Raw genomic sequence first — 13,242 nt, forward strand, 5'->3', positions numbered from 1 at the left:
CTGTCAACACACACAACACACACAACACAGGGCACTGTCAACACATGCAACACACACAACACGGCACTGTCAACACACACAACACACACAACACGGCACTGTCAACACACACAACACGGCACTGTCAACACACACAACACACACAACACACACAACACAGGGCACTGTCAACACACACAACACACACAACACAGGGCACTGTCAACACATGCAACACACACAACACGGCACTGTCAACACACACAACACACACAACACGGCACTGTCAACACACACAACACAGGGCACTGTCAACACGCGCAACACACACAACACGGCACTGTCAACACACACAACACACACAACACACACAACACGGCACTGTCAACACGCGCAACACACACAACACGGCACTGTCAACACACACAACACACACAACACACACAACACAGGGCACTAAAAACACGCGCAACACACACAACACGGCACTGTCAACACACACAACACAGGGCACTGTCAACACACACAACACACAGAACACAGGGCACTGTCAACACACAAAACACACACAACACAGGGCACTGTCAACACACACAACACAGGGCACTGTCAACACACACAACACACACAACACAGGGCACAGTCAACACACGCAACACACACAACACACATAACTCAGTTCACTGTCAACACACGCAACACGCATAACACAGGGCACTATGGAAACATAAGTGTGCGCTTCACTGGCGTCAAGTACGTGCACACAGTTGCCATTGTCTAGAGTGCTCTCATCTTCCCAAGCCAGCACACGGTCCCTGAGGACCACCAGCCCCACCCCACCCCCTACCCGCCATTTGTGAACCTGCATGCTAAGCTAAGCCCAGGCACCTTGTGTGGGTGGAATCACTCAGTATCTGTCCTTTTAGAAGGGCTGTTTCACTCAGCAACATGTCCTCGAGGTCCATCTGGTTGTTTCCGGTCAGCGCTCCTCCCTGTTGAGGCTGACTCAGAGCCCGTCGTGGGCAGGGACCTGCTTCCCTCCCTGCTCGTCCATGGAAGGGCGTTTGCGTTGAGTGCACCTCCCCACTGTCAGGAAGTTGCCGGCCTGAGCACGCGTGCAGATGCCCCTCGAGACCCTCCCCCTGGCCTCTGGGGGACTGGCCCCCTTGGAGGTCTCTGGCCCACGTGCTCCAAGTCGGGCTCCTCCAGGGACCCGCAGCTCGTGCTTGCTCCGTCGATGGTGCTGCAGTGGCTGCTCTGGGCAGGTGCTACCAATGTCCCGGCGGCTGTGAGATCTTCCGGCCGGCGGCCAGAACTCGGTGGAGCTGAGAGGCAGAGGGGAGGCGATGGCAAGGCAGGGGACTCCAGGCTGGAGGCACTTCAGAGAGGACAAATGCCTGCCCTGGTGGAGAGAACCAAGGCCTCTGGGGCCCAAGGACAAAGGGCACAGCTGCAGCCTGGTGGACTCAGGCTGTTGAGGGGGACTTGGAAGGGACTCAAATGCCCTGGGTCTGTCATCCCCACTGGGAACGGCTCTGTAGCTGCGCCTGCCCATCTCTGTCCACCCCTCCTCACTGCTGCTCACTGTGGCCCTCATGCAGTGTCCTCCGGATCTGGCCACGTAGGGCCCCAAGCTGCCAGGTGGTCCCTCCTGGGCAGTGTGATGGGGGACCCTGGATATCCTGTGTCCTAGGGCCACAGCGGGCCGTCTGTAGCCAAGTGGCTCAACTGCCAGCCTGGTGGCTGTGGTTACCGAAATGCCTTCAGCCCCCCCCACCCCCCACCAAACTCCCCAGCTGGGTGTTCACCCAGCGTCCATCTTCCCATTTCCTCCTGAGGACCTGGGTGGGCCCCCGGCTGAGGGCAGTGTGTCCTGCTGAGCATTAGGGTCATGTGGTGGGGTGTTGGGGTCTGCATCGCTGACCACACTGGGCGTCCTTCCCCCATAGAGGCCGCTCAGCCTCTGAGCGCCTCATCCAGATCTGACCAGCCTGAGCCCAGCCCCGTGGTCCTGAGGTCCTGGAGCCCCCTCATGCCCTCCCCCACCTGTCCGTCACCTGCCCCTCATGCAGGCATTCAGATGGGACAGGGTGGTAGCAGTCAGGATGTCCCAGCAATTGTGGGGGCGGAGCCCGCAGCCTGGCATGTGAGCCTGTGGGGGGTGCCTGTGGTGGGCAGGAGGGTCTCAGCACCCAGGAGGCCCTGCTAGAGGAGGCAGCCACCTGCAGGGTCGTGGGGGCAGCCCCTCATGTCCTGGGAGGTCCCAGTGACAGGCTACTCTCCCAGAGGTGGTTAGTGGTGGCAGGGGGCGCAGGGCCAGACGGGGACCCCACAACCCCGTGCCCAGCTTGGGCTCCAGGGGTGTGGGGACCTCAGGGCTTGTTGAGAACAGGTGAAGGGAGCAGTGGGAGGCTCCCTCCCCAGAGCCCCTGACACACCCCCAGGGTCCTTGGCATTGGCACTGACCCCTGAACTGAGCCAAGCCCATCCAGTCTGCTGGGCTTGGGCGCCGTACTCCCTGGCACTTCCAAAAGTGGGGCCAGAGCCTCCTCCAGGACCAGCCTGGCCCGGTGCTCTGGAGCCATGCTGGGGGCAAGCCCCTCTGCTCTGCTATTCCGGACATGGGGAGTTGCCCAGCTGGAGCGGGGGCCTCACGGGGCTCTGGGGCCAAGAGGCTGCATCCCAGCCAGTGAGGTGTCACCCTGGTAAGGGCAGTGGGCCTGAGGGTGCAGCTGCCTTCTGCTCCTATTTGGTGAAAGCACAGTACCCCTCCTCCCTGGGCGAGACCCCAAAGTCAGCATCATAACTGCAGCCTCCAGACACTCAGATGGAACACTCTCCTTGCAGCAACAGTTAGGGCCACTCGGGACGAGGACACTGGGGCTGAGTGGATGCCCTGCCAGCTTGCCCATGTGGACGGCACCCCTGCAGTTGTGCCCAGAAGCCCTGGGAGGCTCCTGGGAGCAACTGTCTAAACTATGAGGCTCCCCCGGCTGCTCAGAAGTCTGGCTTCTCTCAGAGCCGGCTCTCCGGGGGCAGGTGACCGGGCCAGGTGCCGGGCAGGGGACGTGAAGACGCAGTCTGGACCAGACACCCGGCCCCATCATAGAATCAGAGCCGCCTTGGCTCAGCCGGCCGGTCTCTGCACTTTCAGGTCGCGAAGAGCCTGAGAGCCCTGAAGCGATGTTAGGTCACTTTGAACAAACAGCATCCAGGGTTCAGCGCAGCCGCCTGAGACCTTGGGACTTGGGCTCAGACCTGACAAGGCCATCCTAGAGGGCTCCACCTGGTGACACCCAGACACACAGGGGCCGCAGGGAGATGGCAGGGAGGGTGAAGCGCGCGGCTGCAGGCGGGCGGGGGTGGGGGGTAGGGCCCCGCCTGGCCCAGAACCGGGGGTGGACTGTGTCCTCGCTGTTGGGGGGTGCGCCCTGGGGCCCAGCTCCACAGGCTGTGTCTCAGGCAGCGTGGGTCATGGGCCTGCCTGGGAGGACCCCTCCGGCTCTGCTGGCCCCGGGCGCGGGCTGCGTGACTGGGACAGGGGCCGGGGGACCGCTGCCTGGGGACCCGAGGCCCTGCCCCCGCACCCCAGCCCCCTCCGTGCGTCACCCCGTCCTGCCTTTGCTTCACTCGCTGCTCAGAGGTTGTGTCCGCCCTTGGCTCTCCCTTGAGTCCTGACCGGCCGCCCAGCTGATGGATAGACGCAGAGCTCCGAGGGGCCTGAGCAGGGCTGGATGGACAAGCCGTGTGGGCCCAGCCTCCCCTTGGGAGCTCTGGCCTCCTTGGAAGAAGCCACCACGGCCCGTGGCCCGCGGCCCCCAGCAGAGCATCCTATGACCGGGGCCGGAGAGTCCCACCTGACCCGTCACCCCAGCTCAGAGCCCGCCAGGCCCACGGTGGCTGCTCGCCCAGTCGGCAGAAGGGACTGGGGGGTCGGGCAGGGACTTGGGGGCCCCTCCACACGCTGGCCTCCCTGAGCCAGGCGGGCCCCCGACCCTGAAGGCAGTGGGGCTGGGCTGTGGAAGGGGCTGGGGTTGGCCTTTCTCTGTGGCAGCCACAGAGCCCAGGCCTGGGAACTGGCTTGGAGAAGAGCAGGGAGGGTCTCTGGCTTTACAATCACGTGGCTGTGAGACTCGGAAAGTTCTGCTTTTAGGAAAACGGTACATGACCTCGGTCCTCCTGGGCCCCAGAGTTCTGCCCACCCAGAGTCTCCCGGCCACCAGGCACAAGAGCAGGGGCCGCGGGCGGGGTCATCCCGGGAGATCAGGAGGTGTCGCCCGCACTTTACCATTAAGGGGGCCCCGGTCTCCGTCCAGAGTGGATGCCGCGTGGACACAGGCCCGTGCCTGAACTCTGCGAACGCGCGGGGCATCTAGCCCAGACCGCTGACTGACCCAAGCGCCCGAAGTTGGGCCGCCGGCCTTGGCTGCATTCCTTAGTTTCTAGCGCCACCTGCTGGAGTTGCGCGGAATTACACCTGCTCTGCGCGCTCTGTTCATCTGGAGCCCAGCCAGGCCGCCGTCTGCAGGAGCCTGAGCAGGAACCGCCCGCTGAGAGGCTCTGGGATCACAGGGGCGTGGCCACCGCGCCCCGTCCTAGGGACGCAAACCAGTGCCACCTGCCTGTTGTGCGGGCCCTTCCCGGCAGCTTGGGATGAGGCCCCCGCTGGGACAGAGGGACACCAGGAGACGTTCGGATCGGTGGTCAGAGCAGGGTTTAGCGGAAGTCGGAGAGCCAGCACAGTGCTTGTGCAGATGGCCAGCTTCTCCGAGTCGAAATGACTCCAGCAAAAAGGGCTTCCAGAACCTGCAGGGTGGACCTGCCCAGCAGCAGTCAGGGCAGCCTCCTCGGGACCCCAGGGTCTGCCTGTTTGGGGGCCACAGGACTGTTTGCTGAGTGAGGAGCTGGGTGTGTGAAGGGCTTCCGACTGACGGCCTTTCCTTGTGGGGACGCGGCCGGGGACCAGAGTGAGCAGCCAGGGGTCACTCGTCCTCCCTGGGATGCACCCTGGGAAGTGGCCACCCAGATGGGACTCAGAGCACAGCCTAGAGGAGGAAGCGCTCTCCCATGGAAGCACCGTTGAGGGGCCCACAGACCGCCCGAGTGCCAGGAGCCAGAAGCAGCAGCAGACGCAGACAAACACCAGGACGGGGACAGCTGAACTAACAGCAGAGCCTCGGACACACGTGCGTGGCTGCTGTGGGCATGGAAAGACTGTGCGGGCGCCTGGGGCCGGGGTGCGCCTGTGGGAGGTGTGGGGAGGGTGTGGCAGACACGGCCTGGACAGAATGGAGGCTTTATTCTGGTGAAGAAGGGCGACTCTCTGCTATGACATCAAAGAAAGAGCCTGAATGTTAGTTGGGAAGTTGCAAGATAGTAAATAAACTTTCATTTCAGTTCCCAGAACAGCAGAGAACGATGGTGTTTTCCAGTAACAGGGCTCATATTCATGGAAACTCAAGCTGGTGCTACATGTAAATTAAACTCTGAAAAACAACAGAAAGGGGAGGAAAGGAAATCCAGCCTGATGAGGACAAGGGGGTGAGTCCATGGCGCCTGGGCGGGATGTCCACGGCGCCTGGGCGGGATGTCCACGACGCCTGGGCGGGATGTCCACGGCGCCTGGCTGGGTCACCTGGGCCCTTCTGGCCTCACAGCCTCTCAGCAGCTGCAGTGCTCCAGACACCACAGCCACCAGCTGCAGGTGCAGGGAGGGGCTAGGAGGAGAGCTTGGAGTAGCTGGGCGGGGACAGTTTCCGCTTCAAGTACTTCAGGACATAGAGAGGGAGGCAGCTGACCACTGTGATGGCTGACACTTTCCACACGAAGGTCACAGTCGTGATAAAGGCAACATCTGTGGGAGAGAAAGCCCAAACAGGTCTCAGGGTGCTGGGGTTGTGGCCCCCCTCCGCCTGCACCCAGGTTATCACAAATGTGGGCCTGGCAGAGCCTCGGGGTCCCTGTGAAGGCACCATTCTGCCTGTACCAGGGGAAGGGTTCCCAACAGGAGGCAGGAACCCCCCATGTTCAGGGGCAGATGCGTGCAATGCAGCCTGTGATGGGTTGGACCTTCTGGGCCCATCTGGAGTCAGCAGAACCATCTTGGCTAGCCTGCCCCCCACGGGTCCTGCTGACCCAGCGGATGTACCGGGCTGACCTCCAGCCTGGCGGAGGTTAGGCTGGAGGTCAGGCTGTCCTGACGCTGATGGGGAGAGCTGTGTGGGAACCTGGCCAGGCCGGTGGTCGCCTTCAGGACGTGACAACCCTGCAGGCTGTGGGCAAAGCTGCCCGAAGAACCATGGACGGCGTGGGGCCCGGGAAGCAGAGTCCAGGTCTGCGCAGGGCTCATGGCGCCTGGGCAGTGTGGGCACGTCGTGAGGACCCGGCTCAAGCACAGCAAACTGGAGGCCCAGTGCCGCATGCCAGATGGTATGCATGCTCGTTGGGCATGCGTGGCGCCAGCCGTGTCCCCTCTGACGAGTGCAGGACCTGGGCCCCGGGGGGTCAGGAGGCGCCTCTGCAGGTGGATCAGGACAGAGCATCCTGGGGGAAGGGCGGGCGGCAAACGCCTCCCAGACAGGGGATGGAGGTCTCCTCAGTCGGGTGTCTCCAGCAACAGCGTCCAGCTGCCTGTCTATACTCTAGCTTCGCCCGCTTAACAAAGCGCGGAAAGAATCAGCCAGCACCTGTTCCCTGGGAACCACAGCTCCGCCTGGAGCTCCATCCGCAGTTTCAGGTTCTGCCCTGAGCGTCCTGCCCTCTGCCCCGCATCCTGTCCTGTCCTCTGACCTCTGCCTCGCGTTCTGCCCTCTGTCCTCTGACCCGCGTCCTGTCCTGTCCTCTGACCTCTGACCCGCGTCCTGTCCTGTCCTCTGCCCTCTGCGCCGCGTCCTGTCCTCTGCGTCCTGTCCTTCATGCACACAGAGGGGGTAGGGGGTGGGTGCGCGGTCCCCGCACTTTGAGCCTCTTCCCTGCAGCCTCAGCACTTCCAGCAGGAAGAGGACCAAGGAGAGCACGCCCGTGGGGAGCCCGGCCCAGCTCTGGGCATCACTACAAGGAACTCCATCTCCCTGCAAAGTGAGCTGTGCGCTGTGAAGCGGTCTGCAATCCGCACTGAAGATCATGTCACAGAAGCAACAAGAAAATCGTGTGAAAACCAGGAAGAGACAGTTATTCAGCAAACAAATGCATGGCAACTTACCAAAATACTCATTGAGGAAAGCAAGTGAAGCCACGTAGCAGCCGAGGCTGAGCAGCTGGGCCACAACCATGAGCCAGTGCCAGGTCCTGATGGTCAGCGCCACCATCAGCAGCTCCGTGAGCACCAGTGCCGTGAAGGAGATGGCCACGACGTGCACGAACTCGGACTCGAAGAGCACCAGTGCCCCGAACATGAGGATGCCGCCTGGGAGAGAGCACAGCCTTCCGCTGGGGCTGCCGGCTCCGCCACAGAGAGGCTGCTGCTGCTAACGACTTCAACCGTGCCAACAGCCACGGGCCTGCACGGCTGGGGGGCCGAGCGGTGCCACACAGACACTCTGGACGGGCAGTGGCGCAGCATCTGGGGAGGCCTGCCCCCTAGTTGGTGATCACACCCTGGTGCCCCCTACGGGGTCCGGCCACTGCCCACACACTCCATGGCACCTGTTTATCTGGGATGCCACAAAGGCAGCTGGCTCCTTCTAACTACAGGGTCCAGATCTCGTCAAGTCCTGCCACCACGCCAAGAAAGCAAGCCACTGTGTGGGCTAGATGCTGTCAAAAGGGCTGATTATTTTTTTCAGAATTGTCATTTATTTGAAACCAGGTCGGTTTTTAGGTGACCTGGACCAGTAAGAAACGCCAGCCCACACTGTACTGGGAAGAGGCCAGCTGCTCGGGACTGACTTGCGAGATGAACAGAAGGCGATCTTCAACCGCTGACAAAACGTGGAGCCTGAGAACTTGAACCGGCGGGCAGAGCGCCGTTGCTCACAGAAGACAGGGCAGCTTCAGCCCAGGGGGAGGGGGTCCGTCTTACCTTGGTAAATGCTGATCAGAACCCAGACGAGGAAGGTCTTGAAGGATAAGGATCGCCCCTGGGGAGACAGGGGAGCAGCTCTGTCAATGGAGCAGCATGCACGTCTCCCCGTGGCCACCCAGGTACGAACCCCGGCAGCTCCAGAGCGCGGGAGCTGGCCCCACCTAAGGAAGACACTGACCCGGGGCCAGGGCTCCCACAGAAAGAGGGTGCGCCCTCCTCACAAGCACAGCCTCGCGCGGAGCGCTGCAGCCCCCCCGCCCTGGGTCTAGAGGGCCGCACCTTGGTGAGGTCTTTGTACAGCTCCGGGTACAGCATGGCCATCTCCGGCTTCACGTCCTGGTCCAGCACCAGCGAGAACACGGGGAACATGGTGTAGACGGTTGCATACCTGGAGGAGAGCAGGGGGGTTACCCCGGGAGCACACCTCTTCTACCAGAGGCCGAAGTCAAACTCTAAACCAAACAAAAACAAGTTGGCGACAGAGCAGAACCTGTCCTAAAGCACTGGAGCAATGCCTACAAGCCGCAGTGCTCACAAGCAGTGGAGTCCAAAGTTTCGGTTTTAATTAAAGCTTTTTAATTGAAACTTTGAGATTGCTGCAGATGTCAGAACAGCTATCACAGAGAGCCCAGACAGACCCCGAGGAGCCGTTAGCCAGCTCCCCCCAGTGGCCGCATCCCCAGAACTGTAGCCAGCCTCAGGCCGGGAGGCCACAGGGGGCCCTGGAGCCCGCCTGGAGCCTCCCTCAGCCCGCCGACCCCCGGCGCTTGTTCTCCAGGTCACAACTGCTGTTGCCTGACGGCGGCAGGCTGGCACCCCCCAGCGGGTGCCGGCGTCTGGCCTCTGGTTCAGCTGGTCCCTGGCCCTGGCTCTGGGCAGGGCAGTTCCACACCCCCTTCTCTGCAGTGCGTCTGTGTCAGCCCGTTTCCGGTTATTACTAACACAAATAAAGTGGCTAAAGACTGCACAGGGCTTTTTGCTCTGTAAAGGTTAAGCTTGACTTATTTCTGACGGGGATGCTGGCTGGGGCCAGAGGTCCAGGGGTGCAAGCAGCTGTGTGCTTCGTTTTAGCAGAAGTCGCCGAGCTCGCCACAGTGCCCAACCCACTGCCTCAGGTCCGCTGCCTTGCAGCCCAAGCCCTCGTCCCTGGGCTGCAGGGACACAACTCAGTGGATCTCCTCAGTCAGCTGCTGGGCGTCGGGGCTTTGCAGGACCGTGCTAAATAGAGGAGGGGTCTTCCTATGGCGATGGGCACTCGGAGGTGAGGGCTACTGGGCCATAGATTTGCTCTGTCTCTGGGCTGCTTTCCCACTGTGTGCTCCTGTTGGGAGCTGTGGAGACCCGGGAGCCCCCTTCTCGCCAACACCTAGCGAGGTCTGTGGTCTTAACTCAGCTGTGCTCCCCCAGGAGGCCTCCCGGTGGCTGTCCCAGGATGTCAGGCCCGTCCCAGCGCTGTTTGCCCTTCGTGTTTTTGCCGCTAACTTCACGTCCTGCTAGGAAGAACCGTGTCCAGCCGGGAGGGTACGGGCCCCAGGAAGGGGCAGCCCTGCTCGGATGCAGTGTGGCTTCCCCAGGAAAACAGCTTCTAAGGAGAACAGGTGATAGCGGGATCACCGGGGGACAGACGGAGAGGGGCCGCCTCCCACGCTCACGGGTGTGATCTTCCTGACTCTGACCATGCGGGAAGTGCTCCGGCTATGGCCCTCCAGGTTCCCGGGGACCCATCCTCCCGACATGCGGCCGCTGCGTGTGCTGGACGGTCCACTTACCCGACCATGAGGAAGCCCTGGTACAGAGGGACCGAAGCGAAGTAGAAGACAGAGGAGAACACGGCCTGGAGGAAAAGAGCAATGACACAGATGAGGCACCCGAGGAGCCATGGCCCACCGCCTTCCTGGCAGGCGGGGGCGGGGGGGGGGGGGGGCGGAATGGGGTGGGGCTGGAGGTGGAAATTGGGGGCGGGGCTGGTGGATTGGGGCGGGGCTGGGGGCGGGGCTGGGACTGGGGGCGGGGCTGGTGGATGGGGCGGGGCTGGGGGTAGGGCCAGGCGCACCTGCATCGTGGAGATGATGAGGCCCCGGTGCATGACAAACTGGCCGAGCGCGGCCGAGCGCTTGTAGCTGCTGCGCCCGTGCACCATGAGCAGGCGGCCGACGTGCTTGAACCGCGTGATGGAGAAGTCAGCTGCCAGCGAGGCCTGCCGCCCCTCCTGCAAGGGCAGGCGGGGTGCTCAGGACCGGCCGAATCCACCGGGGAGCGACACGCTGCTGGGGACGGGCCTGCGGGGCGCGTCTGACCCACAGCTCCCCGGAGTGCAGAGCGGGCGGCACGGTGCGGGCCCCCTGCCCAAGGGAGCCCACTCTCGGCCGAGGAGCGGCCGCTGTCCCCAGGACCTAGGGAGGGCTCAGCTCCAGCACTGTGGGTGTCCCAGGATCTAAGCAGGGGCCTTGGGCGTCTGCAAGCCAGTCCTTGCAACCTGTTGCCTCAGCTGGAGCCGCCGACCCACGCCCCCACCACAAGCAGCTGCAGGTCCATCTGTGACCAGACGCCCGACTGCGGGCCCAGGAAGCAGAGGGGCTGGGGTCCCGTGCATGCCCCACCTCTCTCGTGTTTTCACGTGAGCTCAGAGGACAGACTGGCCAGGGAACCGGGTCGTGGCAGGTTGTGACTGTCCCCACCTGGCCTCCAGGGAGCTGCTCCCGCAGCGCGGTGGGCCCCGCCTTGCCCCCTCCCTGCCATGTGCTGGAACCGCCCAGAGCAGGGGCGAGGCGGGGGCGGGGACAAGCCTGGCCGCACCTTCCCCTCAATGCCGATCCCGCAGTCTGCCGCCTGGATCATGCTCACGTCGTTCCCTCCGTCACCTGAGGCAGGGAACAGGGTGTGAGGGGACGCTCGCAGGGCCCGCCTCCCTCGCTGACAGCAGGCAGGGGTCTGGGCCCCGGGTGTCATGCCGGTGGAGTCCAGCCAGTGGGGAGGCGCGGCGCGCGTCCCGCGGCATGACGGGGACGCTCACCGATGGCACAGGTGCGTCGGCCTGTGTGTTGCTGCAGCAGCTTGACGATGTGGGCCTTCTGGGTGGGCGAGCAGCGGCAGCAGACCACGGCCGGGCACTGGCAGGCCAGCTCCACGAACTCATGCTCGTAGTACTTCAGGCAGACCTGGAGGAGGAGCGGGGCCCGGGTTCACCACTACAGACAGAGAGGACTCGCAGCCCCAGGGCCAGGGCTCCCGGGCGGCCTCTGGCCAGCTCGCCTCCTCCGCCTCTGGCCAGCCTGACCCCTCGGCCCCGCTGGAAAGACCCTAGCCTCTGGCCACATGGAACACTCTGACCCCAGCTCCCCATCTCGGCTGGGAAAGTAAAGGTCCCCCAAATCTGCCTAAAGGCTGCATGGCCCCACAGCTGAGCTGGACACCCTGAGTCATGGCCATGGCTCTGCTGTCCAGGCCCAGTGGTCCTGTGCGGTTCTGCGGGGGCCACTGAGCAGATTCCAGAGGTGAAGAGCCCAGCACCGTGGGTGGCAGGCTCTGTGACCACGGCCGCCAGCCCCTCCCGGGTCCACAGGGAGAGCCGGAATCGAGGCACCACCCGCAGGCACAGAGGGCGTGGCCATCTCTGCTGCTCCCCTGGGGAAGTGTGGGTACTGCCCACGCCCTGACAGGCGGCCTTAGAGTCCCACTGACAAGGGCTGGGTCACAAGAGGACCCACCACTCTGCCCAGACTCCTAGGAAACATCTGTGAGAATCATTGGCAAACCGCAGAACGCGTGGGTGTCTGGCGCCCCCTTGTCTGGGTAACTGTGGCCGCCAGGCCCACGAGCAGAGTGAGCAGAGGGGACCGGACAGAGGGAATGGCCCAGACATCCACGAGCCGCCCACCCCATGTGGGGGGTCTCCAGGAGCACAGGGTCTCCTGGGTCCCGGGGCACTGCTGGATGTCTGTGTGTGGATGAATTTAGATCACGACGTGGGTACCAGAGCCAGGACTCCACAGCGGCCACGCTGCTAACACGGAGCAAGCTCCAGGCACCCAGAGAGGGACTGAGGGACTGAGGGAGCCGGCAGCAGAGCGGAGGCGAGAGCCGTGCGGGCCAGGCTCTCACCGCAGCACAGCGGCCGCTCCTCAGGGCCCACCCCTCACAGGGATGCATGCGGCCTGCCGAGAGCAGGGACCCAGAAACAGTGCCAACGAGCAAGGCAGCCTGGCAGGTACACCTGCAGAAGCCCACAGGCAGCCAGCCAGCCAGACAGGTCTAGGGGCAGGACGAGCCTCACCTCCAGGGAGGAGGGCAGACAGACAGACAGGTCTAGGGGCAGGGTGCGGCCTCATCTCCGGGGAGAAGGACAGACAGACAGGCCTAGGGGCAGGGCGCGCCTCACCTCCAGGGAGGGGGACAGAGTCTACACACAGGCCTGGGCCGGCGCCTCACCTCCAGGGCGTCTCCGGGAATGACCAGCGCACAGTCATGTTTCCTTCGGAACGCGTTCAGCTCCAGATGGGCTTCTCCGCGGCTGGTCACCTCCACGAAAAGGGGGAAAGGCCCAGTTAGCACGACGGAGCTCCAGACACGGAAACGCTGTAACAAACTGTCTTCCCAATTTCTGCTGCAGTGCTGGCAGTAAACAGCTACTTATTTAATACCATTGTTTCCCTATTTGTGGCAGCTCAGAGCAGGAGACGCACTGGGAAGTGCACAAGTACTGCAACTGCAGTGAGATGAGGTGAGCGAAGAGGGCAGTCCCGCCCCGCAAGCGCTGGACGCCCTGAGCGCGCGGGAGCACACGCGGGTGAGAGAGCGTGGCAGCCCCCGCCCCCGCCAGCGCTCAGGAGCACACGCGGGTGAACGGGCGTGGCAGTCCCCGCCCCCGCCAGGGCCGGACGCCCGGGAGCGCTCAGGAGCACACGCGGGTGAAAGAGCACGGCAGCCCCCGCCCCCGTGAGCGCTCAGGAGCACACGCGGGTGAAGAGCGCTCAGCAGCACAAGCGAGTGAGCACACGGCGGCCACGAATGGACAGTCTACAGGCTCCGGGTTGGGTGCTCCGGTGGGTCTGAGGGAGGCTGAGCAGGGGGTGGGGGATGGGAGGACCATCTACAGATGCCTCATTCATTAACAAGGTGAGTGAGCAAAACGCTTGCTTTGTGTTTCGGTCATGAGTTTCAACTTCTTGTAGTTCAGGCCAACTAAGTATCTGGAGGATTAAAGGATGTAAAATCGAGCCATAATCTCAAAATATCATTAA

The 13,242-nt window shown here is 63.1% G+C and overlaps 1 protein-coding gene across 4 annotated transcripts in view; it reads right to left on the minus strand.

Annotated features, from left to right (window-relative positions):
- Positions 5,259-13,242, minus strand: part of ATP9B (ATPase phospholipid transporting 9B (putative)) — a 154,051-nt gene continuing 146,067 nt past the window's right edge. For 2 of the 4 annotated variants that reach the window (XM_018039529.1, XM_018039527.1), the window contains 9 exons: positions 12,431-12,520; positions 11,016-11,160; positions 10,799-10,863; positions 10,056-10,211; positions 9,772-9,836; positions 8,282-8,390; positions 8,000-8,057; positions 7,181-7,384; positions 5,259-5,833 (listed from right to left, as the gene is read on the minus strand). In XM_018039529.1, the coding sequence (XP_017895018.1) occupies positions 5,697-5,833; positions 7,181-7,384; positions 8,000-8,057; positions 8,282-8,390; positions 9,772-9,836; positions 10,056-10,211; positions 10,799-10,863; positions 11,016-11,160; positions 12,431-12,520 (1,029 nt within the window). In that variant the 3' untranslated portion in view covers positions 5,259-5,696. Of the gene's footprint in view, positions 5,834-7,180; positions 7,385-7,999; positions 8,058-8,281; positions 8,391-9,771; positions 9,837-10,055; positions 10,212-10,680; positions 10,864-11,015; positions 11,161-12,430; positions 12,521-13,242 lie in introns of those variants that run through there. The other 2 variants (XM_018039528.1, XM_018039530.1) reach the window with 2 other exon arrangements.

This window comes from Capra hircus, chromosome 24 (genome assembly GCF_001704415.2).
Source record: "Capra hircus breed San Clemente chromosome 24, ASM170441v1, whole genome shotgun sequence".
Lineage (NCBI taxonomy): Eukaryota > Metazoa > Chordata > Mammalia > Artiodactyla > Bovidae > Capra > Capra hircus.